Source organism: Anolis sagrei, chromosome 3, assembly GCF_037176765.1.
Source record: "Anolis sagrei isolate rAnoSag1 chromosome 3, rAnoSag1.mat, whole genome shotgun sequence".
NCBI classification, from domain to species: Eukaryota; Metazoa; Chordata; class Lepidosauria; order Squamata; family Dactyloidae; genus Anolis; species Anolis sagrei.
Window position 1 is genome coordinate 222,148,642 of NC_090023.1, and position 26,526 is coordinate 222,175,167.

The following is a 26,526-nucleotide window of genomic DNA, read 5'->3' on the forward strand; positions in this document are numbered from 1 at the left end:
GCTTCCATAGTTTGAGCTAAATAATTGCTGGTATTCAATCATAGGTTTCTATATATTTTATGTGAAATCAGATTTTGGAAATACAGCATTCAAAACTGTATTATCATGAAATAGGAAAAAACCAAAGAGTACAATTTTGACCTTAAAATAGCTTTAATTGGATAGCTTAATATAACACTATGTTTGCACCCTCTTCTTGATGAGGTCCTTGCTAGTGGCAATAATATCTGATTTGGCTATAGATTCCCGTTCTGTGATTTTAACAGAAAAGGAAACAATATCCTGTTGGCAAAGATATTTAAGATTTCCAGAAATAAAAGTTTGCCTGAGAGCTGAGAAAGGTGGTATACAAATATAGCAAATAAATAAATAAATAAATTTTGTGTGAACAAAAATCCTTCTTTGAATATGAACATTTGACATGTGAACCACCACATGTTTTAATTAAACTACTCAGTTGTAGATCTCATCGTGGAACAGGAGGCTTGTCAACAAATGTTCAGTACCTTGTGGAACAGTAAAGTAATAAACATGTGAGACTGGACATGCCGCCTTCTCCCAGATCTGGGTTGCCAGTATGATCAACTTTCTCTCTCTCTCTCTCTCTCTCTCTCTCTCTCTCTCTCTCATTTCCTCAGTTGCGCTCTCTCTCTCTTTCTCTCTCTTTCTCTCTCTCTCTCTGGGGTGGACGGGTTCAGGAGCAAACTGCAATTTTTACAGGCAGTCACATTCCTTGTGAATTATGCAACAGAAGGAATATGTACGGGAGTGCCGATAGCTATTAATCTGTGGGGCTTTCCCAAGGCTTCTTTATTTACATCCATGCCTAGTATCTACAATTAAAAGTTTGGGTTGTTGTAAGTTTTTCAGGCTATATGGCCATGTTCCAGAAGCATTCTCTCCTGACATTTCACCTCCATCAATGGCAGGCATCCTCAGAGGTTGTGAGGATGCCTACCATAAATGCAGGCGAAATGTCAGGAGAGAATGCTTCTGCAACGGCCATACAACCTGAAAAACGTACAACAACCCAGTGATTCTGGCCACGAAAGCCTTCAACAATAAATCAAAAGTTTCTAAAGTGTTTCACCTTGGGGATTCTGATAACCCAGTGTTGATTTGTTGATATTATACAGGAGGCAGCAAGGTTTTTTTAACACTTCTGTGAGTTTTTCAAACAGCAGTCTCATTAACATTTGCTTTGAAATGAATTTCATTTTAAAAAACAACAACAATAAAGCAGATGCTTTGAAAATTGTTTATCAAATTGTTTTATTATGTTTGAATTTGTTATCAAACACCAGCTGAAAGTTATATAGAACACAAACTACAGCATGTTTATTAAGAAATAAGTCTCATTGAAATCAGAACCTGTTCCCTGAAAAAGTATGTGTAAACTTTTCAATGTGGAAGGAACATCCAGTGTTATCCTCTTCCTCTGGATCTAAGTAAACAGCTAATTAAAAGGGTCCTAAGCTCATAGTTCAAATTAGAACAATATATGCTGCGATGATGGGCCTCCATAACACACATTTTCACACCACTATAGCATATGTTTTTACTTCCAGCTGATGGCTGCTCCTTTGCACCTCAGATTTCACCCCTGAAGCTCATAAAACAAGAACTATCTGGGAAGGCGATATATTTAGCTACTTCTGCAGTATGTCTAACTTTAGCACTACTGGTAGTGATGTTGGGTGCTTCACTTCCCACAATACCTCTGCTCTGTTGCAAGCCAAGGACAGATTCTCTGACTGCTATGTAGCCAGCAGGGACATAGATTCGGGTGTAGATCATGCCTCTTGATAAAGAATTGCGGAGAGGCACCCAGAGATATCCATGATCAGGGATCCTTTTAATGCCAGAAAAAAGGTTCTCTGGCCATAGGGTGGGATATAGTGGCCGAACAACTTTCACTGTGAACCAGAAGGCAAGTTATGCTTCAGTTAGAACTTCTTGGCCATAAAAGAAGTCAACCAAGAAAGTAGCTCATTGGGGTTGACGTACTCCCCAAGAAGGACTCTTTACCTCTGTTGGAAAGACAAAAAACAGTCCTCAGGAACTAACCAAAATGATGATCAAGGAAGCATCTCTGCGAAGGGACCCAGATTTACGAGGAGAGTTAGCTTTCCTCGCAAAAGGCTGTGATTTTGTTCTTCCATCCCGATTCAAGAAGAGGTTGAAGTCATTCCAGCAGGCCCAGGTTTGAATGTGCTTTTCTTTTTTTCCTCCCCTTCCTCTTTGTATCTTTTTTATTAGATCATGGGCTGGAACTGTGTGTCTCTCTCTTAGCCTTTTCTATTTTCAGAAGGTTATTTGCACCAGATACCCGTAGGTTTAAAAATAGGCCTTCTGAGCTTAGGGCACAAATGCCCTATTGGTAAACAAGAGGAAAGACCCCAAAGGTATTTTCCTCTTGGGATGGGAATATTAACATTGGCAACGGTTATTAATTAATTATATATTCCCTGCTGTTTGCTGAAGAAAGGAAGTGTTCATGTGTGTTTGTGTATTGCATGTCTCTCATGCTACATTCCTCATTCTAAATGTCAACTGCACTAGGGAAGCTTTGTTCTGCTCCACTGCTGAAAATATGCTTTACAGCTTTTTTTAATGGTCTGAGAAAAGGGCATGTTTGATTGTGCTTCACTATTTTATATATTCTATACATTATTCCTAGCAGCTGAAATACACACACACACACACTAATATATAATATATCTATAATACTAATATTGTGCTGCGCTAATAATATAATGTAATACAATACTAATACAATATAGTAATTATATATATATATATATATATATTACATGTAATATTACTAATAATATTACAGTATAGTGGCATAGTACAATATAGTAATATACTAATATTGTGCTGTGCTAATAATATAATATATTCTATACACATATAATATTGATAATATTATAATGTAATACAATATAATAATAATAATAATAATAATACTATAAAATAATTATTTATTTCATATTACATATAATACTCATAATATTACAGTATAGTGGTATAGTACAATATGGTAATATATAATACTAATATTGTACTATGCTAATAATATATGTTGTATGTACATATAACTTGTAAGCCACTCTGAGTCCCCTTCGGGGTGAGAAGGGCGGCATATAAATGTCATAAATAAATAATGAATAAATACATATTGAAAGTAAAAGAGAAAATATTTTAATGTTTATTAATTTCATATTCAGCTGTGGAACTGTAGATAACTTTAATTTATACTCCCCCAAAGCATTAGCAAACAACCAATTTGTAGGTTTTGATCTTGATGTTTCTCTAGTCCTTTGCAAGGTGTTTCCATTTTTCTTTTTAATTACAGTTTTAAATAAATTGAGATATGTATGGATGCAGAGATGTGTTGCTACAATACTGTTCAAATCTAGCATTAAATAGGAATAGCTAATTCCCAGAAGAATCAAGCGTGTCTGAGAAATGTGGAAAACTGCCTGAAGTATGAGAGGTGTGGTGAAATGTTTTGATCAATGAGATAAAAAAGTGAAATTAAGCATGTGAAGCACGCTTGAGTGGGCACTCCTTTTAATGTTTTCTGTTCTACAATGCAGTAAAAAAAAACAGGGTTGTTGTAAGGATAGACTGAACGTTTACCTAATTCACCAGTTTCCCTACTCCAGAAAAATCTGTATCAAACAGTAAAGAGAGGAAAAGTTCTTAATGTACTAAAGGCAAAGATGCATATGCCATCTGAATAAACATAAGCACAACTTATTTTTGATACCATACTTGCAGACTGTGCTGTGTTCATGTAATAGATTAATATTTCTTAAATTTCTTTTTTAATCCTACATTTCTTATAGTTATTTCATAATCCTATATATCACCTTTCTAGGTCCAAAACAAGCAAGAGAAAAAACCTGTGACTCCATCTCCAGTCCCCGCGAATTCAGCAGTCAACCCACAGTCGCTTCTGCCAACCACTAAAGTAACTGTCGTTGCCCCCTTGTCCATAAACATTCCACGCTTCTACTTCCCCAGTGGACTCCCCAATGTTTGCAACAATCATGAGGAGACCATTGTAAAGGTTGAGGCAGCCTTTTCAGAATTTGAAGATGAGCGAGCCCCCCTTAATGAAATGGGGAAAATTGCCAAGGTAAGCATCATTATTTTCATCATTCTGGGTTTGCAAGACTGTCCAAAACTAAAACAACAGAACATTTAACAACAATTTCAGCGTAACAGATTAATTATGGCATTATGGGTTTTTTCTATGTGCATGAAAGGTTATGCCATAATAAATACATTGGTCTAAAATAGTTGTTTTTGATCAATGACTTCTATCAGCCCTAGACAGTGTTGCTAAAAGTAGCAGATCTGCAGTCCAAAAAGAGGTCACCATTCTACAAGATGCCACACCATTCTTCATTGTTTTGTTCCAAAAGACTAATACAGCAATCCCTCAGGAATTTCTTCAAAGCTTGATTGTTTACAAAGAAAAAATATATTTTCTGAAGAAGCAGCTAACAAATGCGGTGGCACAGCAAGTTAAACGGCTGATCCACAGAACTTGCTGACTGGAAGGTTGGTGGTTCAAATCCACGGGACAGGGTGAGTTCCCATTGTTAGCCCCAGCTTCTGCCAACCTAGCAGTTTGAAAACATGCAAATGTAAGTAGATCAATAGGTACCACTTCGGCGGGAATGTACCCGTGCTCCATGCAGTCATGCCGGCCACATGATGTAGAAGGTGGACAACACCAACTCTTCAGCTTAGAAATAGAGATGAGCACCATCTCGCAGAGTTGGATTTGACGAGACTTAATGTCAAAGGGAAACCTTTACCTTAGTTAACAAATAGATGAAATTATTAACAAATGCCTAAGCAACATAAAAGCAACCCTGTGTAGCACTATCCAAGGTGCTATAGTAGAAGCATCTCCGAGTGACCATTGAGATGTATTCTTGTGAGGCTTGCATTTTTTATTGGTCAGCTTTCTTTCTTGGAAGGATACTTGTCTACTGATAAGATCATTAAGGAACCACTGAATCTGCTGCGCTCTGCTCAGTAGGAGGCAGCAAGGTACGAAGCAGTGAAAGTCTCTTGGATGAGTTTGCCTTCTCCTCAGCACTTTAACTAGTCTTGTGGAAAAGTAAAGTGTGATCAGAGTTCAAGCAGCCGGCCTTTGTACCTTTATGCAACAAAATTGAAATCTTTCTAGTTATCATACGTGGTTTCTTTTTCTTTTTCTTTTATATTCATTGGTTTTGGGGATTGTTTTGGTATGCTTTTTAGTATTTTACCATTAATAGTAATAATAATAAAATTAATTAATTGTAGTAGTGAACTAGTCTGAGTTTAATTAGGTTTTTATAGTAGGAACAAAATCCCACCAAAATATTGTTTTTGTGTCATCATAGCACAGGCTGCATTTTGCCTTTCTGATAAAATCAGATGCAACAAAACAGATGCTTCTACGTTTCTTTGTTGGTCTAAAGCAGATGATGACAAAGTTTTTCTCCCCACCAAATTCTGTCAATTTGACTTTCATAATTTTTTTTTAAAAAAAATATTAAAAGCTTTCCAGCATTGGGGTCTACATGATCCTTAAAATATGCCTCAGAACCAAGGATATGGAGAAAGACAAGAGACAGAAAAGACACAGTGTGTTTTCAGGCAAGGCTTTTTATGGTGCAGTCATCCTCCCTTAAGCATGGAATTTTATGTGAGGTCTAGATGACATCATATTTCAGTTGTAACCTTTCCAAGTTTTCCCATCATTGCTTCCATGCTCTTGTTTCCACACAAAAAAAAAAGCCATTAAGGAGGGAATAGCAGGACAGCTGTGCATTGCCTCTTCACTGGTACTGCTAGGAGCTGTGTGTCTTGAAGTGACCACAATCACTTAAGTAGTACTTTCCAACCGCATGATCATAGATATGCATCGTTGCCTTTAGTACTTTTATTCCTCCGTGGGACAGGCATCTGTTTGTGTGGTGTGAAACTTCGGCATAGTCAAAAGAAGTAGCATGCAATGCTTTTAGCTGAGCTGTTTACTTTTTTGTTTTGCTGAACTTGCATTAGCCCTTTCCATGACCCTTCACATGGTGGGATACTTGTAGCAGTGATCAATAAGAGACTTCCTTATGTGGAGAAAGTAAAGTATGAAACAGACAAAAAAAAGACCAATATCTGAGAATTTTATGGATGGAGGACTTTGCTGATAGGTAACATATGCATTCTTGCAATAGAGTTCCTTGGGGTTTACTGATTATCATCACCTCTGCCTCCACACTTCATATTCTTTCAAGTGTTGCTCTCTACTAGGATTGGTCCTAATATTATTTTTTTAAATACTGGAGCATGGATTGCTGAGCTGGTCCTATGGTCTGAAGGGAAAATTTTCTGTTCTCACTACTAAAAAACAGTCTTATAGTGTTGTAGTGCATAAGTGCTATATCACAGATTAGTTATAACACTAGTATGCTTTTTTAAAGAAAAATTTTAAAAACAGAGAAGAGAATGATATTCTTTTGGTCCAATATGTCTGTTGTTGGGAAAATAATAATAATAATAATAATAACGCACTTTATTTATATTCCGCTTTATTTCCCTGGAGGGATTCAGAACGGTTACAACATACATATGAGGCAAACATTCAATGCCTTTTAAACACAGTGAACAATGACATACAACACAGACAAAGGCCTTTCCCTTTTTCCATCTCTGGTGCCTGGAGGTGATCCTCAACTCCGGCCAGGAGCAGGTGCTCTTGTTCAATTTTTCCATGCCGAGAAAAGCCTGTTGTCCATAGACAACTCTGATGTTTGCATATCTGCATGGGGTGCCCTTTTACCTTCCCACCGAGGTAGTAACTACTGATCTACTAGCACTGCTTTCAAATTGCTAGGTAGGCAGAAGCTAGGGCTGACAGCCAGGAGCTCACCCCCACTCGTGCCTTCGAACTGCCAACCTTCTGGTCAGCAGCTTTCTTGAAGCTAGCGGTTTAACCCGCTGTGCTACCACAGTCCCTGCAGCTGTACTGCATGTTGCAACTGGTGCTACGAATTGGCAGAAAATAATCCAGGAAAATAGAACCTTCATTTGGATATTCAGAAAAGTCCAAGAACTGTGCTACAGCATACCATAACATGTCAAATGATTTGCTCTTTCTGGATGAGCACAAAAGCCTTATGTATGGCAATTGCATTTAAAGTGCCATTTTGAATGCTTACATATAAATAGAATCAAATAATACTTAATAAATAATACTTACCTCAGAGTAAACAAAGAATTAGAATGTAAGTCTATTTAGACTAAACTAAAAATACAGCTTCTTTGGGAGCTTCTTTCATAAACACTATCCTGCACTTCATTTTCTATTTTTAATTTTATCTTCTCATCCTCAAAAAGAACAAATGTACTTTCCCCAGTACATTAGCTAAGTACTTTATATCCTACCCTGTTTATAGATATGCTGCTGCCCCCTATATTGGAAAGCGCCCATGTTCAATGCATCAGGAGGAGAGCGAACAGGATTTGTATCTGTACATTCATTTGTGGCCATGTGGAGAAAGTGAGTATGTTACACAAAGAAAGCTTCTTGGAGAAGCAGCTGTCTGGCATGTCTGTCTTTTCAGTGTTTGTTTTCTGTGTTTTAGCTATATATCTTAAGCCCAGTTTTAAAAATACTATCACCATTTTCCTCTGTAATACAACCCTTTATTTAAATACATCTGCCAGTTCAACTGATAAATCTTATATTTATCCAGGTTTGCTTGCACATGCTCTTTTTGTCATTTTGCATTCTCCACCCCCTTAGCATATACAGGCAATCCCCAAGTAACAAACATACGACTTACAAACAATTCTTAGTTAAGAACAGAGGTGAGACAACTGGAAGTGAAAAATTACCTTCTGAAAAGGTTATCATGGGAAAATGGTATCTCCACTTAAACTTTCTCACTAATCCTTGTTTCCACAACAAGCCAAATTTTTCAAAATCCAATAATCACAGGGATAGAAAGTGAAGTGGCATCTTCTGAACAGGGGCACAGACAGCAAAAGAAACACCACATGGGTGCTAACCCTTATTTATACTCCACAAAGTATACATTTTTAAGTGCAACTCCAGCCACACACACACACACACACACACACACACACACACATGGCTGGAGTTTATGTTTTTATTTATTTATTTATTTACTTCATTTATGTGCCACTTTTCTCCCCAAGGAGGACTCAAAGTCCAACAAGTTCACGGCAAAAATTCAATGTCTTCCAACAAACCTAGTATAAAACAATGGTAACATATGACTATAAATTAAAATAAACCAAATTAAACAGTGAAACAACATCTAGACATTTAAACATGGAATTAAAACATATTAATATAAAACATTAAAATCACATAATCCAGAAGCCAGAGTGTGAGGCCTTTCCAAAAGTCAATTGCGCATAATCCCATATGTTTTTTGCCTTGCTACTGCCCAAAGGCCTGGTCCCACATCTATGTCTTTACTTTCTTTCTGAAGACCAAAAGGGAGGGCGCTGATCTAATTTCAGTAGAGAGGGAGTTCCATAGGCGAGGGTCCACCACTGAGAAGGCCCTGTCTCCCATCCCCATCAGTCATACTTGTGAAGCAGGTGGGACCAAGAGCAGGGCCTCCCTGTACAATCTTAACCTCCGTGATGGTTCATAGAGGGAGATACGATAAGACAGGTAAGCTGGGCCAGAATTGTTTAAGAGCTTTATAGGCTAAAGCCAACCCTTTGAATTGTGCTCAGTAGCAGACTGCCAGCCAGCGGAGGTGGCGTGACAGAGGAGTTGTATGTTCCAGTAAACAACCTGGCTGCTGCCCATTGGACCAATTGGAGCTTCCAAACAGTCTTCAAAGGCAACCCCATGTAGAGCACACTGCAGTAGTCTATTCGGGATGTAACCAGAGCATCGACCACTGTGGCCACTAAAAAATGTATCTGTTCTGACTTACATACAAATTCAACTTAAGAACAAACCTACAGAACCTATGTTGTTTGTAACTTGGGGACTGCCTGTAGATGGAAAATTTCAGAATGAGTTTATATTTTGATACCAGTACATGCATTAATACACATTCCTTAGTAACACCTCATGAGTTATTCCAGCAGCGTATGTTTTCTGGGACTAGCGCAACTATAATAACAGATGATAACCTTGCTGCTGCTTTGATTACTTTTCCAGAGTAACATTTCAGTCTCTGGAAAACAGCATGCTTTTGTTCCTTTGGGAACTAAAAATGCTAGGAATACTTTTACAGTCTTGTTTTTTTTCATTTGCAGGATATTACATAACTGTCACGATGATGCATCAAAATTCATTTGCCTTTTAGCCAAACCCAACTATAACTATCTGGAACAAGAAGATTTCATACCATTACTACAGGTACATGTAACCTTCAGACAGCTGTGATATTGCAGAAAACACATGTGGCTTTAGGTAGGAGGAGAATATGGTTGACTGTCTGGTCTAGAGAATTACAATATGGAAGAATTTGTGATAAGAGGTGGATTTGCCACTCTGTTACTCCTTGGATTGTCCTGCAAATAAGATAACATGACATTTAAAATTCTATATACTAGACCAGGCATGGGCAAAGTTGGGCCCTCCAGGTGTTTTGGACTTCAACTCCCACCATTCCTAATAGCCTCAGGCCCTTTCCTTTTCCCCCTCAGCCGCTTAAGCGGCTGAGGGGGGAAAGGAAGGGGCCTGAGGCTATTAGGAATGGTGGGAGTTGAAGTCCAAAACACCTGGAGGGCCCAGGTTTGCCCATGCCTGGTCTAGACTGTACTTAACTTACATTTTATTAACTTTCTTAACTTTTCTGCATTCAACAAACTTGTATATATTTTAGGATATAGTTGAAACTCACCCTGGACTGACATTTTTGAAGGATGCTCCCGAATTCCATTCCCGCTACATTACTACTGTAAGTTGGCTGCATGTTCACTATGTCTGTAAGCAAGGTTTTATTATATGTTTTGAGGCCAGAGTTACAAGGAAAGCAAAGCAAGGTGATGGCATTATAATATTTTGCTTCAATCACTTCCTTTTCATTTGAATCCTATTTGCTTTTCCACAGCCATTGCTATGTTATTTGCAATGATAGTAAGTAATCCCAACTTATATAATGTTACACCATACAATTGAATACACCTTATATAATGTTACACCATAGCTTTGCCTACAATCGAAGCATGCTTTTGAAGATGAGTAACTGTTTTTGGCCCCAAATGGAGCTGCTAGTTTAATAACTGGGAGTGGTTTTTGGGAAGGCTTTCAGAAGCTTAAACAGCTGGCTCCTCTCCTGGTCTTACTTCCAAGTACAAATGCCTAACTTTAGATCCCCGACTTCCAAGGGATGTACTACTCCTACACCATCGAATTGGACACGGAGAGCATCTTTAGAAGTCTTCTCAGGTGAAGTCGGAGGCAACGGAAGAGTGTGCCTGTTTAGTTATGATCCTGCTTCAGGATTTTCTTGCTAGGGATGTTTACCTGCTACTTGCCATTACAGCTTCCGTGTGCAAAGTGGACCTTTCTTGATTTCTTCGCCTTTGAGGGGTAATTGGACGAGTCTTAGGCTCCTTACACACAGCTGAATAAAATCCCACATTATCTGCTTTGAACTGGAATATATGGCAGTGTGAACTCAGATAACCCAGGGCACTTCCAGGCAGCAATAAATTATGGGTTTTAAACAGGGGCAAAAAAAAATCCCAGGACTTCAGAAGAGGTACATATACAGCCCTATTGGTTTCAGGATTCCTGCCTCCATTGTCCAGACTTGATGCTTTGTTGTGAGATCGCCAACGCGAGACTTCCACTGGAAACTTCAGCCTTTTTTCTATTAAAAACCCTTCAAAATGCAGATATGCGGAGAATCACTGCAGCGAATCACTGCAAACGTTCAATTCTCTGTCTTGGCCAGAGAAACTGTGCCCTCCACATGTTTCATGAATTATCTGCCACACAAACAAAATTTATGGTGTAGGACCTCTTTTGCCTAAGTCAGCACTACACAATCAAACAGGAACACGCACTTTCAAGCCAGGAACAAAACTTTGTCATTATTGAAACTTTTTAGAGCCTGGCTGCCTGATCATCTATCCAGACAGATTTGATTGTGTACTTCTGCCCTCACACAACAGGGTGCTGTTCCTGCGTTATACACAGCTCTTCCTGATTGTTCTTCTTGTGCAAAGATGCACAACATTAACTAGGGGGCCACAACCTTGTCCTTGTCAGAGAAAATGTGCCCTCCACATGTTTCCTGAAGTTTTTGGCACACAAACAAAGTTTTTGCCTTCTACTCAAATGTCACCTTCTTTTTAGGAACCAATCAATCAGGAACAAACATCTAAAACCCAGGAACAAACCCAGATAAAAAATCCCGTGATTTCTGATCACAGGGACATGCAGACATGCGAAGATCCGCATATTTAGTTCAAAACCATGATATTCCTGCAAGTAGAAATCTCATGTTTTTTGCCTTTTGTAGCAATTGCTTCCACATTTACAGGGAATGGCATCTGGTCACCCTCCTGTTTTCTGCGGAAGCTCTTGGGATTAAGGTACTGTCTGGACAGGCCCTCAGTTCAAAGCAGATATTGTGGGATTTTCTGCCTTGATATTCTGTGTTGTATGGCTGTGTTGAAGGGCCCTTAAAGTATTATTTCTTCTGGTGTTCTATTGATTATGGCTCAGTTACATATTTCTTTTATATTTCTTTTTTATTTGACTCACCCTAAAATATTTACTAAATGTGGTATATGCATTCACCAATGGTTTTCGTATTCCACCATGCTCGGGTTGTTTGGGATAACTCCCACCTTCCCAACAGCAAAACATTTAAGCTATTTATAGATTATGGAAGTTATAGTCCACAATGATAGTTGGGATCATCTGCGGTATGAACTGCCCTTTCCATACATCCTTGCTTAACTACGTATTATGATCTGTCCCAGCTCACCCACCGGTACAGTGGATATTTACATAGGGCTAAATGAGGCACCCATGCTGTTGGACTGCAAGTCTTAAGAGCCTTCTTCACAATGAGAAATGCTGGGTACTGTAATCCAACTACATCTTGGAAGCCTATATGGTTGCTAAACCTGGGCTGAATCAAAAATGAGTCCTACCTATAGCCAACTCACTGAAATTAATGGAACTTGAATTAGTTTTGACTAACTGTGATACTGAGAGACCAGGGTTTGAATCCCAGCTCAGTAATGGATGCCCATGGGTAGGTCATGTTCTTCCAGTCTCAGAGGAAAGCAATGGCAAGCTCCCTCTGAACAAATCTTGCCAAGAAAATAGGGTTGCCTTAAGGTCACTATAGGTAGGAAACTATTTGAAGGCACACAACATTTATTTCAATGGGTCTGTTTAAGGCAGGCTGGCACAACCTGCAGTCCTCCAGTTGTCTTAGCCTCCAACTCCCAGAATTCCTGGCCATTGGATAGGCTGGCTAGTGCTTCTGGGGCTTGGACGCCAAAACAATTGGAGGGCCACAGGTTATGCAAGCCTGATCTAAAGACAGCATCCATGACGTAGTGGTTTAAGTACTGAACTACAACTTGAGACCAGGGTTCAAATTCCTGCTTGGCCACTTGGGAAAGCCACACTTTCTCAGCCTCAGAGAGAGAGAGTTGAAGGCAAACCACTCCTGAATAAAGTTTGACAAGAAAACCCTATGATAGGGTTACCACAGTTTGGTAATAACTTGAAGGAGTATGACAAGAACTGTATCTAAGGATAAGAGTACATAGTCTGCTCAGCAGTTTCATCAATAGCTACACTCTGTGAAGGTGGAAGGAGGATACCCTACTTAAATGTTCCAGTTGGGTCTTTCCACACCTCAGCATATTGTCCCCTGGAGCCCTTCCTAGGGAGGGCCATTTTGCTTCATCTTTTCCTGGCTTTCGGATATTAAGCAAAAACACTTCTCCCTCCTATCTCCCCCCCCCCCCAAAGTGGGAGGTTTTCCAATTTTGGAATTATTTTCTTTTCTTGTTTTGTTAGTTGCGTTGATCTTAGGAGCATTACTTGTATTTCTGAATACAATTTTAAAATGTATTATGGTTTTAGGAGTTTTTGTTAGGGCATATAAGAGATCAGTTGGTATGTGTGTGTTAACTGTAAAATAGGATGCACAAAGCTGATTGGTTAGGTCACACTCAGGGAGCTAGCTGAGCCTGGGAGTTTTGGTTACTGTTACATTTTCAGGCTTGAGCTGTGCAGGTACTTGCAGACACAGAGAGACAGTTTAGAGTGTGCTCTTGCTTCATGGGCTACTGGAAGGAGTTTCTCCACATAGACATCGAAAGATCATTTTAAATCTCTCTAAAAGGATATTATGTGAGTTGATGCAACTGATCACATGATTGTATATATTGTTGTTCTGTATTACGAAGAGTAAACTACTTGTTGATCATCTGCATGGCATGTTTTCTTTCTCTGGCAAGACAGTGTGTGGAGTGATCAAATGTGAACTACATGTGACTTTACATTATGCCATAGTGTTGTTAATCTGTCTTGTCAAATTGTAATTTAAAAATTAAAATATAAATGTTTTAATGCATGAATCTGTTTGTTTCCTAAGTACATAAATTAGATAATTTAGATATCATTAAGAATGCATGAACAACAACAACAACAATAAATCCACAGTAGCTATAAGTCAACTTCTGAATTGAAAATTATTTTGAGACTTGCATTTCCTTTTCTCTAGGTTATCCAAAGAATATTTTACACTGTGAATAGATCCTGGTCTGGAAAAATATCTCTAACAGAATTGAGGAAAAGTAACTTTTTGCAAGTATGTAAACTATCTGGATTCATATGGGTAGCAAGAATTTCTAAAACAGTCATTGTTCCTTTAACCTCTTTGAAAGATTCCGTTTTGTACTTGGATTAAGTTGTAAAAGTACAGTGCAGTCTGAATAACTTGGCAAGTTTCTAATTTGGCATAAGTACTAGTGTTGACAAAATCAGATCAGATATTCAGAGCATTGCTTTGTCTTGGCCAGCAAAGCCAAGAAATCTTGTACTCCAGTTACACCAGAGATGGGGGAGATACACCATTACTATGCTGGTGGAACAGTCAATGTCCCTACACACATAAAGTTCAGGAGGAAAGGGAAAAACACACAACCAATAAACAAAAACAGCATTAAAAGATATTCCCTCTATTGACTCTGGCAACAGTGAGTCTGGGATTGTGCTGGTAATTGCAACCACATGTTGGTTGCTTCCATACAAACAGAGACAATAAACAGACACATAGTTCAACTACACACCTCTTCAGTACTATACACACCATGCAGAACACTACTTCTCTGATGACCCACATTCCTGCAAATCCCCAGGCAATGGTTTGGGTCTTCTTATACTTGCGAACACAACACACAAAGGGTGGAAGGAGAACCCATACTACAGAGGAACCTTTAAAAAGCACATACAGCCTTCCTAGGACATGTTTGAAACACTACCAAGGAGGTAGGAGAAAGGAGTTTAAGGCCCACAAGGAAAAATGCATGTATAAAAGGGGAAATGAGTCATATCTGAGGCTGGAGCACAAACATGATGACTATGATCTATTTCTGCCACTGCTGATACTCCACTTCTTATGCTCAACATTCAGTCGTAGATGCTAGGAGTACAACGGTTACAGGAGGAATTCTGTCCTGGTGGAACATTTATATTTTCCTTGCAGACGCTCCTAAATCCTCACTCAAAATCGAGCGCCACGCTAGAAATGAATGGGGAGCCAGAGACAAGCCTCTCTCTCTCTTTCTCACACACAAACACACACACATATATACATACATACATTTATATTTATATATATATATATATTCAGGCACACAGAAGTCATTCAAGAAGAATGCTACACGGACCAAGAAGTCAGTCACTGTATGGAGTAGCTAAACCTTTAGTCGTGTACCCAGCAACCTATTAGCAAATGGGTTCCTAAATACTTTCTTATGGTAAGCAGATTAGGGAGCACAACCATATCATTTTTTCCAGTTTGGGTTCTCCTTAAAAGGAATGTAAATCCTTTCTTTGTTTACAATGAACATAAACAATAGATGGAGTCAACACAGTATATCAGAATGTAGTCATATATGGGTGTTCCAAAATATGACACACATTTTTAAAGCAACTTTGGTATGTTTTATTGATGTGTATATTTAGGTTTCTGTATAATTATTTTCTTGCTTAAAGTGAATTGTTAATGATAATGAAGATTGAGACATAGAGCAGCTTTCTAGTCAGAGACTCTGGGCCCTTCCATACAGCCATATAACCCAGAATATCAAGGCAGATAAATCTACAATATCTGCCATATATTCCAGTTCAAAGCAGATAATGTGGGATTTTCTGCATTGACATTCTGGTTTATATGGCTGTGTGGAAGGGCCCTCTGATACTTCTTGGTCAAAGTGTGTGGTTTTTGTTAAGCACCTTCTGTTAGCATCAACCCATTCTCATTTTTTTCAGACCCTAGCCCTCTTGGAGGAAGAGGAAGACATTAATCAAATAACTGATTATTTTTCTTATGAGCACTTCTATGTCATATACTGTAAATTCTGGGAATTGGACACCGACCATGACCTCTACATCAGCCAGAAGGATTTGGCTAGATACAATGATCAAGGTAAGAGATTGTATTCAAGAGAAACATATGCATGAAATTAGTATTCTCACATATAATGCTTTATAGGCTTCACAGATTAGCAAATGTGACATCTCTTCTTCCCAAAGTGCCTTATTTCAAAGACACTTAAGGGGTGGTGACAAGGGATATGGCCTTTTAGGGTATGGTCCAAAATTATTCTCTGAAAGATCCCTTCTCCCCTCCCCTTTCCCTTCCTCTTCTCCAGATTCAATATGATCATCCTTCCTATGCCAGGTTAAGTTGTTTCTTTACTCCTAGACTTTTCATGGGATCTGTTTCAAATATTGGCATACCGATGGTTTTATTCCTGTTGTTTGTTGTTTTGGTTCTATAGTCATTGTTTTCTTGCTTTTGTATACTTCTGTATACAAGAAAAAAGATGCCAATGAATTAATTTTAATTAATCATCATTACAACCTGTAAGGATTGCAATGGAATCAATTTAAGCTTTCTTTAGGTTGATGAGTATTAGACATGTGCATTCAGGGAAAACCTTGTCCCATTTAATGTCCCGGCTTTCGTTAGGGCCCCTGATCCATTTTTGTAAGTCTCTCGAAATTGGGAGGGTTGTTTTTGGTTCTTTTGATTCAGGGCCCGAAAATCAGATCATTATGGGGGCAGGGGCTTCCCATCCACTGGCTTTCCTTCCTGGCATGCATTCTTCTTACCTGGCACCTGTTGTTTCTACTATAGAGTAAGAGGCGTTCAGCTGTAGACACTGGCAGCCATGCACTCACTCTTAGAAAGAGTGTGCATGTGTGGCAGGGCATACAGGCAGGCCCAGAAAGCATGCATGCCTGCCAGTGCCTGCAGCTGAACACCTCTTACTCTAGAGTAAGAGGTGCTCAGCTGCATGTATGCTCCAGGCCTGCCTGCACGCCCCACCACACATGCCCTGCCACACAGTCTGAGAGTGCATGTGTGGCGGGGCATGCAGGCAGGCCGGGACCGTGCCCGCAGCCAAGCTCTGGGCCTCCCTGCACGCCCCGCCACACATGCACTCACTTACCAAGGCAAGGAGGCAAGTTCCGATTCACATGAAAACAGGATGTAGGGTGGCTTTTGTGTGGGGAGGGGGCTTCCAGTTTCATGCTTCCAAATACACAGAAGACACGAAAGAAATGGTAGAAACTGTAGGAATGAATTTTGCACACATGTCTAATGAATATAAATGGGGGTTGATTTTTCTGAACAAATCATACTGCTTTACATTGTTTAACAGCGGGAGAGGGCTGCTAGAAGTTTTTTTTATAGATCTTACATATTAAAGTCATGGGAATGTGTGGACGAGGAAACAACAACAAGTATAAAGAAGTATTATTAAATGGTGTGATATAAGCTGGCACAAAGTGTGGTGATTTTTCTGCAAAGATACCACTTTTACGTAGAAGAAATAGCGGCAGTATTTTGACTTACAGGAAAAAATCTTCTCAAGAATTTAAACTATTCCTAACCCCTGTATTTTCATCTGCAGCTCTCTCAAGCAGGATTATAGAAAGAATATTCAGTGGAGCTGTACTAAGGTAAGAACACAGCCCACAAGCTTATATTACATTTCTTTTAGTTCAGTTTCTAAGGCTAATATTTTTATCAGTAGTGGTCAAAATATAAAACAAACAGTTCAGATGCATTTTGCAACTGCCCTTCTCCCTAAACAGCTTGCCTTCGGAAGTCTCAGGCAGTGATTCTGACTTCAGTATCAAGAAAACAAAGCAAAAACAACAAAAATCAGTTTGAGATATCACAGCTTGAGTGGGTGACATGCGCTTTATTGCTCTAGCCATCAGCAATAATCTTATCCTTATCAGTATATTAGCTATATTTACAATAATATTTTATCATTCAAAGATTATAATGGGTCATTATCTGGAGACATTTGTTCAGTATATAAATGTACCATATATTCGCATATAAGTCAACCTCATCTATAAGTCAAGGGTAGGTTTTGGGGCCAAAATTATGGATTTTGATATGACCTATGGATAAATTGAAGCCAATTATGTGGAAAGGCTCCCTTCATTTCAAAGAGATAATATTGGCGAAATTAGGAAGATATTTCTGATCTTTACTTCAAATTGTTCTTTCAAATTAAAGTGCGTTGATTTTCAGAGAATCAGGAATGGGTAAACACTAGCTTGAATGCATTTCCAGGAACTGAATCTTTGAAGTATTTTCAAACATCTAACAGATGTGCCTCAAAAAATTATTTATTTGGCCATTTCTATATTGCCTTTCTCCAAGGACTCAAGGTGATTTACAACAATAGATAAAACAACAATATAAAGTAAAAGTTTTACGCTGGCATTAAGTCCAGTTATGCCCAACTCTGGGGGTTGGTGCTCATCTCCATTTCTAAGCTGGTGTTGTCTGTAGACAATTCCAAGGTCATGTGGCCGGCATGACTACATAGAGTGCCGTTACCTTCCTGCTGGTGGCGGTACCTATTGACCTACCGTATATTCCGGCATATAAGACGACTGGACGTATAAGACGACCCCCAACTTTTCCAGTTAAAATATAGAGTTAAGATGACTCCCATGCATAAGACTACACCCGCATATAAGACGACCCCTGACTTTTGAGAAGATTTTCTTGGGTTAAAAAGTAGTCTTATATGCCAGAATATACTGTACTCACATTTGCATGTTTTCGAACTGCTAGTTTGGCAGAAGCTGGGGCTAACATCAGAAGGTCACGATGCTCCCCAGATTCGAACCTGCAACTTTTTGGTTAGCAAGTTCAGCAGTTCAGTGGTTTAATCCACTGTGTCACCAGGTGCTCTATAACAATATAGATAACCCATTAAAATAATCCCAAGTCAGTCCTTGTCAGACATAAAATTATCAAAAACAATTAAAAGCACTCTATAATGCCGATGAAGGTAAAATATAATTATAATGTGCAGGCATGTGGCTTTTTGAAATTCATCTATAATTGTATTTATTTGCATGATCATTTGATATTTCACTATATATTCTTTATGTATTTCAGAGGACTTCAAGTACAGAAGGAGAACCAGATGAGCTATGCAGACTTTGTGTGGCTCCTGATTTCTGAGGAAGACAAAAGAAGCCCAACTAGGTAAGACAAGCCATAAAATATAAAAAAGTATGAGCACTAAAGTGTATACCAGTATATATTTATAAGTAGCTGGAATAAATAAGATATGTTTTCAGGAACAAAGAGCAGCTTGGGTGTATTTTTTGTCTGAACTCAAATTCTAAATATCATTTTCCAGTGGAAGACACTATATGAGGAAAGAGTCCTGACAAAGCTTCACTGTGTGCATGAAAGCCAATTCAATAAGGTTCTTTGTTTAAAAATACAGTTTGTTCCAACAGTACGAAGAAAAAAATAAGACTCGTTTCTTTTTCCTCCCTCTAGTATTGAATACTGGTTCCGATGCATGGATTTGGATGGGGATGGCATGCTGTCTATGTATGAACTGGAGTATTTTTATGAGGAACAATGTGAGAGGATGGAATCCATGGGCATCGAGCCATTGCCATTCCATGATTTACTGTGTCAAATACTCGATCTAGTAAAGCCAGATTTTGAGGGTAAGAGCAGTTTATGTAATAAAGCTTCTCTGTACTGCTGGTGAGTTTGAATAAAATCTTGTAAACAATAATAATAACAACAACAACAACAACTTTATTTATCTTCTGACCTATATTACTGAAAGTTCAAAGCAGATATTGTGGGATTTTCTGCTTTGATATTCTGGATTATATGACTGTGTGGAAGAGCCCTGAGTCAACAAGACAAAGCAACCTGTTCCCCCTTCTAAAAAGTTCCCCCTTCTAAAAAGATGCATGAATGTGTCTGAAAGGATATGTGAACCAGTCCCTCTTGTACAGATTTTTAAATATTAGTTGTCTTTTTACCCGAGAGCCACAGGCCTTGTGGTCCCACCCTTCACAGAGGATTTCTGCACTGCTGCTGAAATAAATGTATGCTACTCTTGCAGGACGGGTAACTCTGCGAGACTTGAAGAGATGCAGAATGGCTCATGTATTTTATAACACGTTCTTCAATCTGGAAAAGTACCTGGATAATGAACAACGGGATCCCTTTGCTGTGCAAAAGGTATAAGGCAGCTCTATTTCAAAACATAGTTTCTATAAAATAATATTCTTGAACAAGTGTCTCTTTTCTGAGTTTAGATGTCCATAATTTCTAGACATATCTGAGATGGTGTTGGGAACTAAAGGAAGCAAAGATCATCCACACTACATAGTTATAACACTATATATCCATGGTCACATCCAGTGGAATCCATGGTGAGGCACTGGTGCGCTTTCACTAAAAATTCTTAGCACTCATACCTAAATTGCAAATGCCACAATGCTATGAACCATCACAGAACTTAAGATCATCAGGAGAGGCCCTGCTCTCGATCCCACCACTTTCGCAAATGAGGTTGGTGGGGACGAGAGACAGGGCCTTCTCGGCAGTGGCCCCCCCGCCTGTGGAACTCTCTTCCTAAGGACATCAGGTTGGCCACTTCCCTTCTGTCCTTTAGAAGACAACTGAAGACTTGGCTTTGGGACCAGGCGTTCGACTAGAGGTTAGTGGCAACTTGGATAGGAAATTTTTGAACATTGCGACATTGGATTTACCTGGCTGGATCTTGGTTTTAGCATGTTAATTAATTTGTTAATGTATTGTAGAATGTTGTAAATTGAGTTTTACGGTTTTAACTGAAATCTTTATTGTATATGTTGATAGCATCATTGATGCTTATGTGAAGCCACCCTGAGTCCCCTTTGTGGGAAGAAGGGCGGGGTAGAAATGAAATGAAATGAAATAAATACGATATTATCTATTTATTTATTTATTTATTTACTTACCTACTTACTTTATTTATATCTCACCTTTCTCTACCTTGAAGGAGACTCAAGGTGGCTTACATATGGCAGTTATTCAATGCCTTAAAACACATATAAAATATTAAGCTTTAAAAATAAATGTGATTTAAAATTAATCCATTTAAAACATTACATTCAATATTAAAATCATGCCATCCAAAAATCGTAGTCTAAGGCTGTTCCATCATCATTGTGCATATTCCAAGTCTATTGCACTGCGTTATTCTCCGAAAGCTTGATCCCTGAGCCAGGTTTTTACTTTCCTTCTGAAGGCTAAAAGGAAGGGGGCTGATCTAATTTCCATGACACTAAAGTATCATCATAGGGCTATAATTGTGCTATGAAAGAGCCCTAAAACTGCACTAATTTTTTTAGTTAAGGTAATGTGGGATATTTATGATCCCCCAAATGTTATTGGATTGTAACTCATGCGATCCTCCTTCATTCTCATAGTCTACGCATACTGGAAGTTTCAGTTCAACATGTTCTAAAGAGTCATGATGACCAATCTTGCTTTAAGGCAATACCTGTATTGTTACTCAACTGCTTTAAAAAGATCAAGTGATGGCGGCTTTGTGGTTTCTTTTCACTATTCAAAGTTTTAAATGTAAAAAGAACAGAGCAGTACCTCTAATGCATATTGTTCAGACTGAACACACCTTCACCCCAGGGCAGTCATCTCTTCCAATGCAGAAGTACCAGTGTATGCTTTATGTCAACAGATGAATCATAGAATCATAGAGTTGGAAGAGACTTCATGGACCATCCAGTCCAACCACCTGCCAAGAGCCAGTGGATATTCCCTCACATCTTTGATTGACTGAATGAGGCTCTCTGTGTAAACAAATAATGTCTGTATTTGAATGAACAAGTTTGGGTGTAAACACAAGACATGGAATATGAAGAGTGATTTGTTTTCTGTTTCTATGATCTTTTGTGTCTATGTATTATTATTACTCATGTATAAATTGACCTCAAGTAGGGCAGGTTTGGGTGCCAACATTGTGGATTTTAATATGCCCCATGGATAAATCAAAGGTCAATTAAGATCAAGTCAGGGGGTACTGTGATTTTTAATTCTGAATATGTTTTAATGCTTTTTAACTGGGGATTTTTGATATTGTTTATATTTAATCCCATTTTAATGTTTGCATATCCGTATATTTTAAATTGTATGCTGAAATGTTGTTGAAGGGTTTCATGGTCAGAATCACTGGGTTGCTGTGACCTCAACCTCTGAGGATGCCTGCCATAGATGTGGGCGAAATATCAGGAGAGAATTTATTTACTTTACTTTATTTATATACCACTTTTCTCAGCCCTCAGGCGACTCAAAGCAGTGAACAACATCAATACAAAACATCACAGGACAAGTATAGGACAATTAAAAATAATTGTAACATAAATCATTAAACATCCGTATAACAATCATTAGCGGCTCAACAGTAAAATCAGAATCCAGTCTCATCATCCGTTATTCTGTATTCCTATGTTCAATTACACTGTTTAATCAAATATTAAACAGTGTATATGCTTCTTGAACATGGCCATACAACTCACAGCAACCCTGCATGTGGATGCTTTTATGTTAAACCACTTTGAGTCTCCTGGAGGAAAGCTAAAGTGGTGTATAATAATAATAATAATAATAATAATAATAATAATAATAATAATAATAATAGGAGGAGGAGGAGGAGGAGGAGGAGGAGGAGAAAGCACCAATGCTGCCTTAGGGGGCCAACTATCCCTGGCCTCCACTGCCATTTCCCTACCCAGACATTCAAAAAGGCCAGCAAGACCATGGTGAAGAAAGTAGAGAGAATCAGTGCTTCTTTTAGGTTCTCTTGGGATGGACTAATTCTTGCCTTTTGCCATTTTACTCAGAGAAGAGGATGGTTCCTTTATTTTTTTGTAAGAGTTTAAAGTACAGAATAAATACTGACCCATGGATAAGTTGATACAGATTTTTTGGAGTGTGTTTTCTGCCTAAACTTGTTAGACTTACACATGGGTATATAGAGTAACTTTAGATACTTACTACTTTCCTTCCCGAAGAACTAAAATTAAAGAAATTTAGTATATAACATGAAAGTCAACTCACTGTGATATTTGGGGAATAGTTCAGGTAGAGATTTATGATAATTTATCTGATTCTATGTTTAAATATTAACTCTATTAAATATTTGATAGACTGCTTCCTCTGATACATCTGAGGAAGTAGGCTTAGTTTAAGAAAGCTTAGGCTGTCAGTGTTGTTCTTTCAATTAGCCTCTAAGATGCTACAATATCTATTTGCATAATGATATTTCAAACTAAATATTTGCTTAGTTTTAAAACTGAAGGCATTGTAGCATTGCAAATATTATACATATTTAAAATCATACTTGACATAATGTTGATATAAAAGTGGATTTGTTTAATTTTTTGGCATTTCTCATCCCTTTTTATAGGATGTTGAAAATGATGGTCCTGAACCCTCTGACTGGGACAGATATGCTGCTGAGGAATATGAAATTCTTGTTGCTGAAGAGTCTGGTAATGAACCATTACAAGAAGGGTGAGTGTTGATAATTACAAAACTAGGTTATAATTGCTACTCAAAACAAATATATTTGAAACTCAAAAACATTAGTTTCAAAGAAAATTGTGAAAATAAAGCTTACAAAATAAGGAAATTAAAAACATCTTATAAGAAGGATCTCTAATGAGTAATGCAGTAATCACTTTTGGAATATCAGCACATGTACATCAGTCCAAAATATGAAATAGCCAGTGACTATGGTTATAACAAAGTGACACATTACCTAATCCTGAACCAAATAAACCCAAATGTCAGTACTTGTTTGGTGGCTTTGTAATTGATTTGACCGTACAAAATATCAAATCTGTTAACCAATGGTTCCCTAAACTAAATAGGGAGGCATGTTACTATCACCATATAAATCGGGGTAGGAATCATACATACTTTGAGATGATTTTGAATGGCATCTTTCAGCATTTTGCATTATTGGCTGTGCTGGCTGGGACTGCTGGTTTGCCCTGTATGCGTCCCATCTCTGGTGTAGATTACAATTTCTGTTTACATTGCCCTCGGAGCACTCAGTTGTGACCAATAATAGAGTCTTGCCTTTGTTTTCATTTGTAATACACTGTCAGATTTTGATAGTATTATAGATCAAAATGTTTATATGCAAATTAATTTTGGCAGGAAAAAATGAACGAAGATGGATAATATTTTTACAATATTGTGAAAACACTCTTAACTGTGAGAAATCTCTTTTTATGCTTCAGGACCAAACTTTGGAAGGGTTTGTGCACTCTGTTCTGTCCTTAAAGTTTATAATTGCATTTGAATGGCCTTCTCTCCACCACCATCATTTCCAGCAACAATTGGTGCATACACTTGCCTGTGTGTGTATGTGCATCCATTCAAGCCATCTGTACACTTATCACAACTCCATAGATTTCTTGGGGTTATTTTAGGAATACTTGGAGGTGGTTTTGCCAGTTTCTTCCTCTGAAATAAAACCTATAGCACATGGTATGCATTGTTGGTCCCCCACCCAAGTACAAACTAGAGCTGAGCCTGCTTTTTCCCCAAGGTCAGATGTGATATGGTGCCTTTAGGAGATGTAGGTTGTTTCTCAATTATCCATCACTACACTACTGAAAACATCCCCAGCAGAACAGGATATAAGCATTACCATCTGAGGAGGTTGAAGATGAGATTTGTTGTGTTGTCTAATCACAGATAAGCCAACACAATTCAGCTCTGAGGAAGCACATGATTTCCTATGTTGTTTCTCACTCCAGTGTTTTGCCTTGAGGCAGATCTTTCCCTTATAGAATTACTGTCCCTTACAGAAAAGCTTCTGTGTGCTATTTCAGCCAGAGTGCTTCCTAACTGAGTGATCTGAACACTATCAATAAAAAGGCAATGTGCAGATATTCTATCTGTATCCCTTACATGTTAGAGAAAAGATGGGGAAAGCAGTGGAAAAATTTACAAACTGTACACATCAAAGCCTATAAAACTGTATGAAGAGTCTGGGAAATGGGCAATACATATGTCATAGAATCATTGAGTTGGAAGAGACCTCATGGGCCATCCAGTCCAACCCCTTGCCAAGAAGCAGGAAAATTGCATTCAAAGTACCCCTGACAGATGGCCATCCAGCCTCTGTTTAAAAGCCTCCAAAGAAAGAGCCTCCACCACACTCCAGAGCAGAGAGTTCTGAACAGCTCTCACAATTAGGAAGTTCTTTCTGATGTTCAAGTGGAATCTCCTTTCCTATAGTTTGAAGCCATTGTTTTGTGTCCTAGTCTCCAGGGCAGCAGAAAACAAGCTTGTTTCCTCCTCCCTATGACTTCCCCTCACATATTTATATATGGCCATTATGTCTCCTCTCAGCCTTCTCTTCTGCAGGCCAAACGTGCCCAGCTCTTTAAGCCGCTCCTCATAGGGCTTGTCCTCACTTAGAAGTAACCAAAGTCCAGCCACAAAATGGTGAGATCTCCCCTCCCAATTGCCCTGAAATGCAGTGGCTGGAGAGTGATATTTTAATATTCTGTGGATATGCAGATAATGTATAGGCAGAAATACATTATACAGCCACATCATAAGTATATAGAAAAAATGGAAATTGAAAACTGTGGTGCCAAGGAAAAACATTTACATTTTATACTTTAGGATTAATCCAAATCATTATAGCTTTTGTTAATTGAGCTTCATTTAAGCCTACTATTTACATTTCCCTCTATATTTTATAACTGGCAATTGAAATAATAATAAGTCAAACATACTACAAAAATGGGTTGCCTTTAGGTTACAAGAATCCATTGTATTCCTGTAATTGTTTATCTTCACCAGTTGTAAGATCAGTGCACTATAATTGAGAACCTTATGATATTTGTAATTATACATACCGGCAATCTGTATTCTTAACATCTTTGTTCTTTTCTTATAGATCCTTTGAAGATGACTATGAATCAGATGAACTGTTATCTCTCCCTGAAATTGGAGAAAAGTCAGACAAATTAGTTATTTCAGATCTTTCACCATAAAAATATTGCAGATGGGTCGTTAAGGTCTGTCAGTATTAAATGGAAGAGTCTTCACTTCCTTTTTTTTTCTTCAAATAAGTGATTTTCATATTAAAGAAGCAACCAGTTACTGAAACACAGATTCTTAAAAATATCTATCTCCTGCAATATGGTAACTTCCAAAAATATGACATTGTCTTTGGAAAATATATTTGTGCAGGCATACGTAGAAACTGTGTATGCCATGGAAGTTGCTGTCTAGCAGACCTGGAAGGTACTACATTTGTGGGGGGGAAAACAAGAAAAGATATCCCCCACACACATACACAAACACAAAATGTTGAAAAAACAATCTATCTTTGCAGATACTTTCAAACTTGTTCAATAAAATATTTGCCTTCATATTGAAATTATTTCCCCTCTTATTTATATTTAGAAACTATACTTCACCATGATTATGTACTGTACATAATTGTGGAGTAACTCTCATAACATTCTGATCCATTCAAAAACCACAGTCATTTCTCCCAAGAAAAAGTTTCCAGATTACTTGGGTACTCTATAATTTAAGTATCGTAGAATAAGAACCACTTGGATGATGAGCGATCAATATTGGGTTCCCAATAGCTCATTTAAATCAATGATCAATAGTAGGATTGTAAATAAAATTATTGTAGTAAAACAAAAAAAACTATTTAATATTCATTGCTGTTTTTCCACATGAGAAAAATCCTTCCTAGGTATCTATCTAAGGAGTGCTATTTGTGACTGGGGCAGAGGAAGTATGTGAGAGAGTAGGACTGAATGCTAAATCTACATTATCTAGATCACTGCTTCTTAAACTGTGGGTCCCAACCACAAATGAACTCCTTTTAGCTCAATGTTGGGGGTCCTGA

General features: G+C 38.2%; 1 protein-coding gene across 3 annotated transcripts in view; it reads left to right on the forward strand.

The window, feature by feature from the left end:
- Positions 1 to 26,040, forward strand: part of PPP2R3A (protein phosphatase 2 regulatory subunit B''alpha) — a 44,225-nt gene extending 18,185 nt beyond the window's left edge. For 2 of the 3 annotated variants that reach the window (XM_060768057.2, XM_067465908.1), the window contains exons 3-14: positions 3,887 to 4,147; positions 7,464 to 7,567; positions 9,316 to 9,418; positions 9,888 to 9,962; positions 13,767 to 13,853; positions 15,539 to 15,695; positions 17,191 to 17,239; positions 18,708 to 18,797; positions 19,101 to 19,276; positions 19,687 to 19,805; positions 23,038 to 23,144; positions 25,555 to 26,040. In XM_060768057.2, the coding sequence (XP_060624040.2) occupies positions 3,887 to 4,147; positions 7,464 to 7,567; positions 9,316 to 9,418; positions 9,888 to 9,962; positions 13,767 to 13,853; positions 15,539 to 15,695; positions 17,191 to 17,239; positions 18,708 to 18,797; positions 19,101 to 19,276; positions 19,687 to 19,805; positions 23,038 to 23,144; positions 25,555 to 25,651 (1,425 nt within the window). In that variant the 3' untranslated portion in view covers positions 25,652 to 26,040. Of the gene's footprint in view, positions 1 to 1,724; positions 2,204 to 3,886; positions 4,148 to 7,463; positions 7,568 to 9,315; positions 9,419 to 9,887; positions 9,963 to 13,766; positions 13,854 to 15,538; positions 15,696 to 17,190; positions 17,240 to 18,707; positions 18,798 to 19,100; positions 19,277 to 19,686; positions 19,806 to 23,037; positions 23,145 to 25,554 lie in introns of those variants that run through there. The other variant, XM_060768058.2, reaches the window with a different exon arrangement.
- The last annotated feature ends 486 nt before the right edge of the window (positions 26,041 to 26,526 follow it).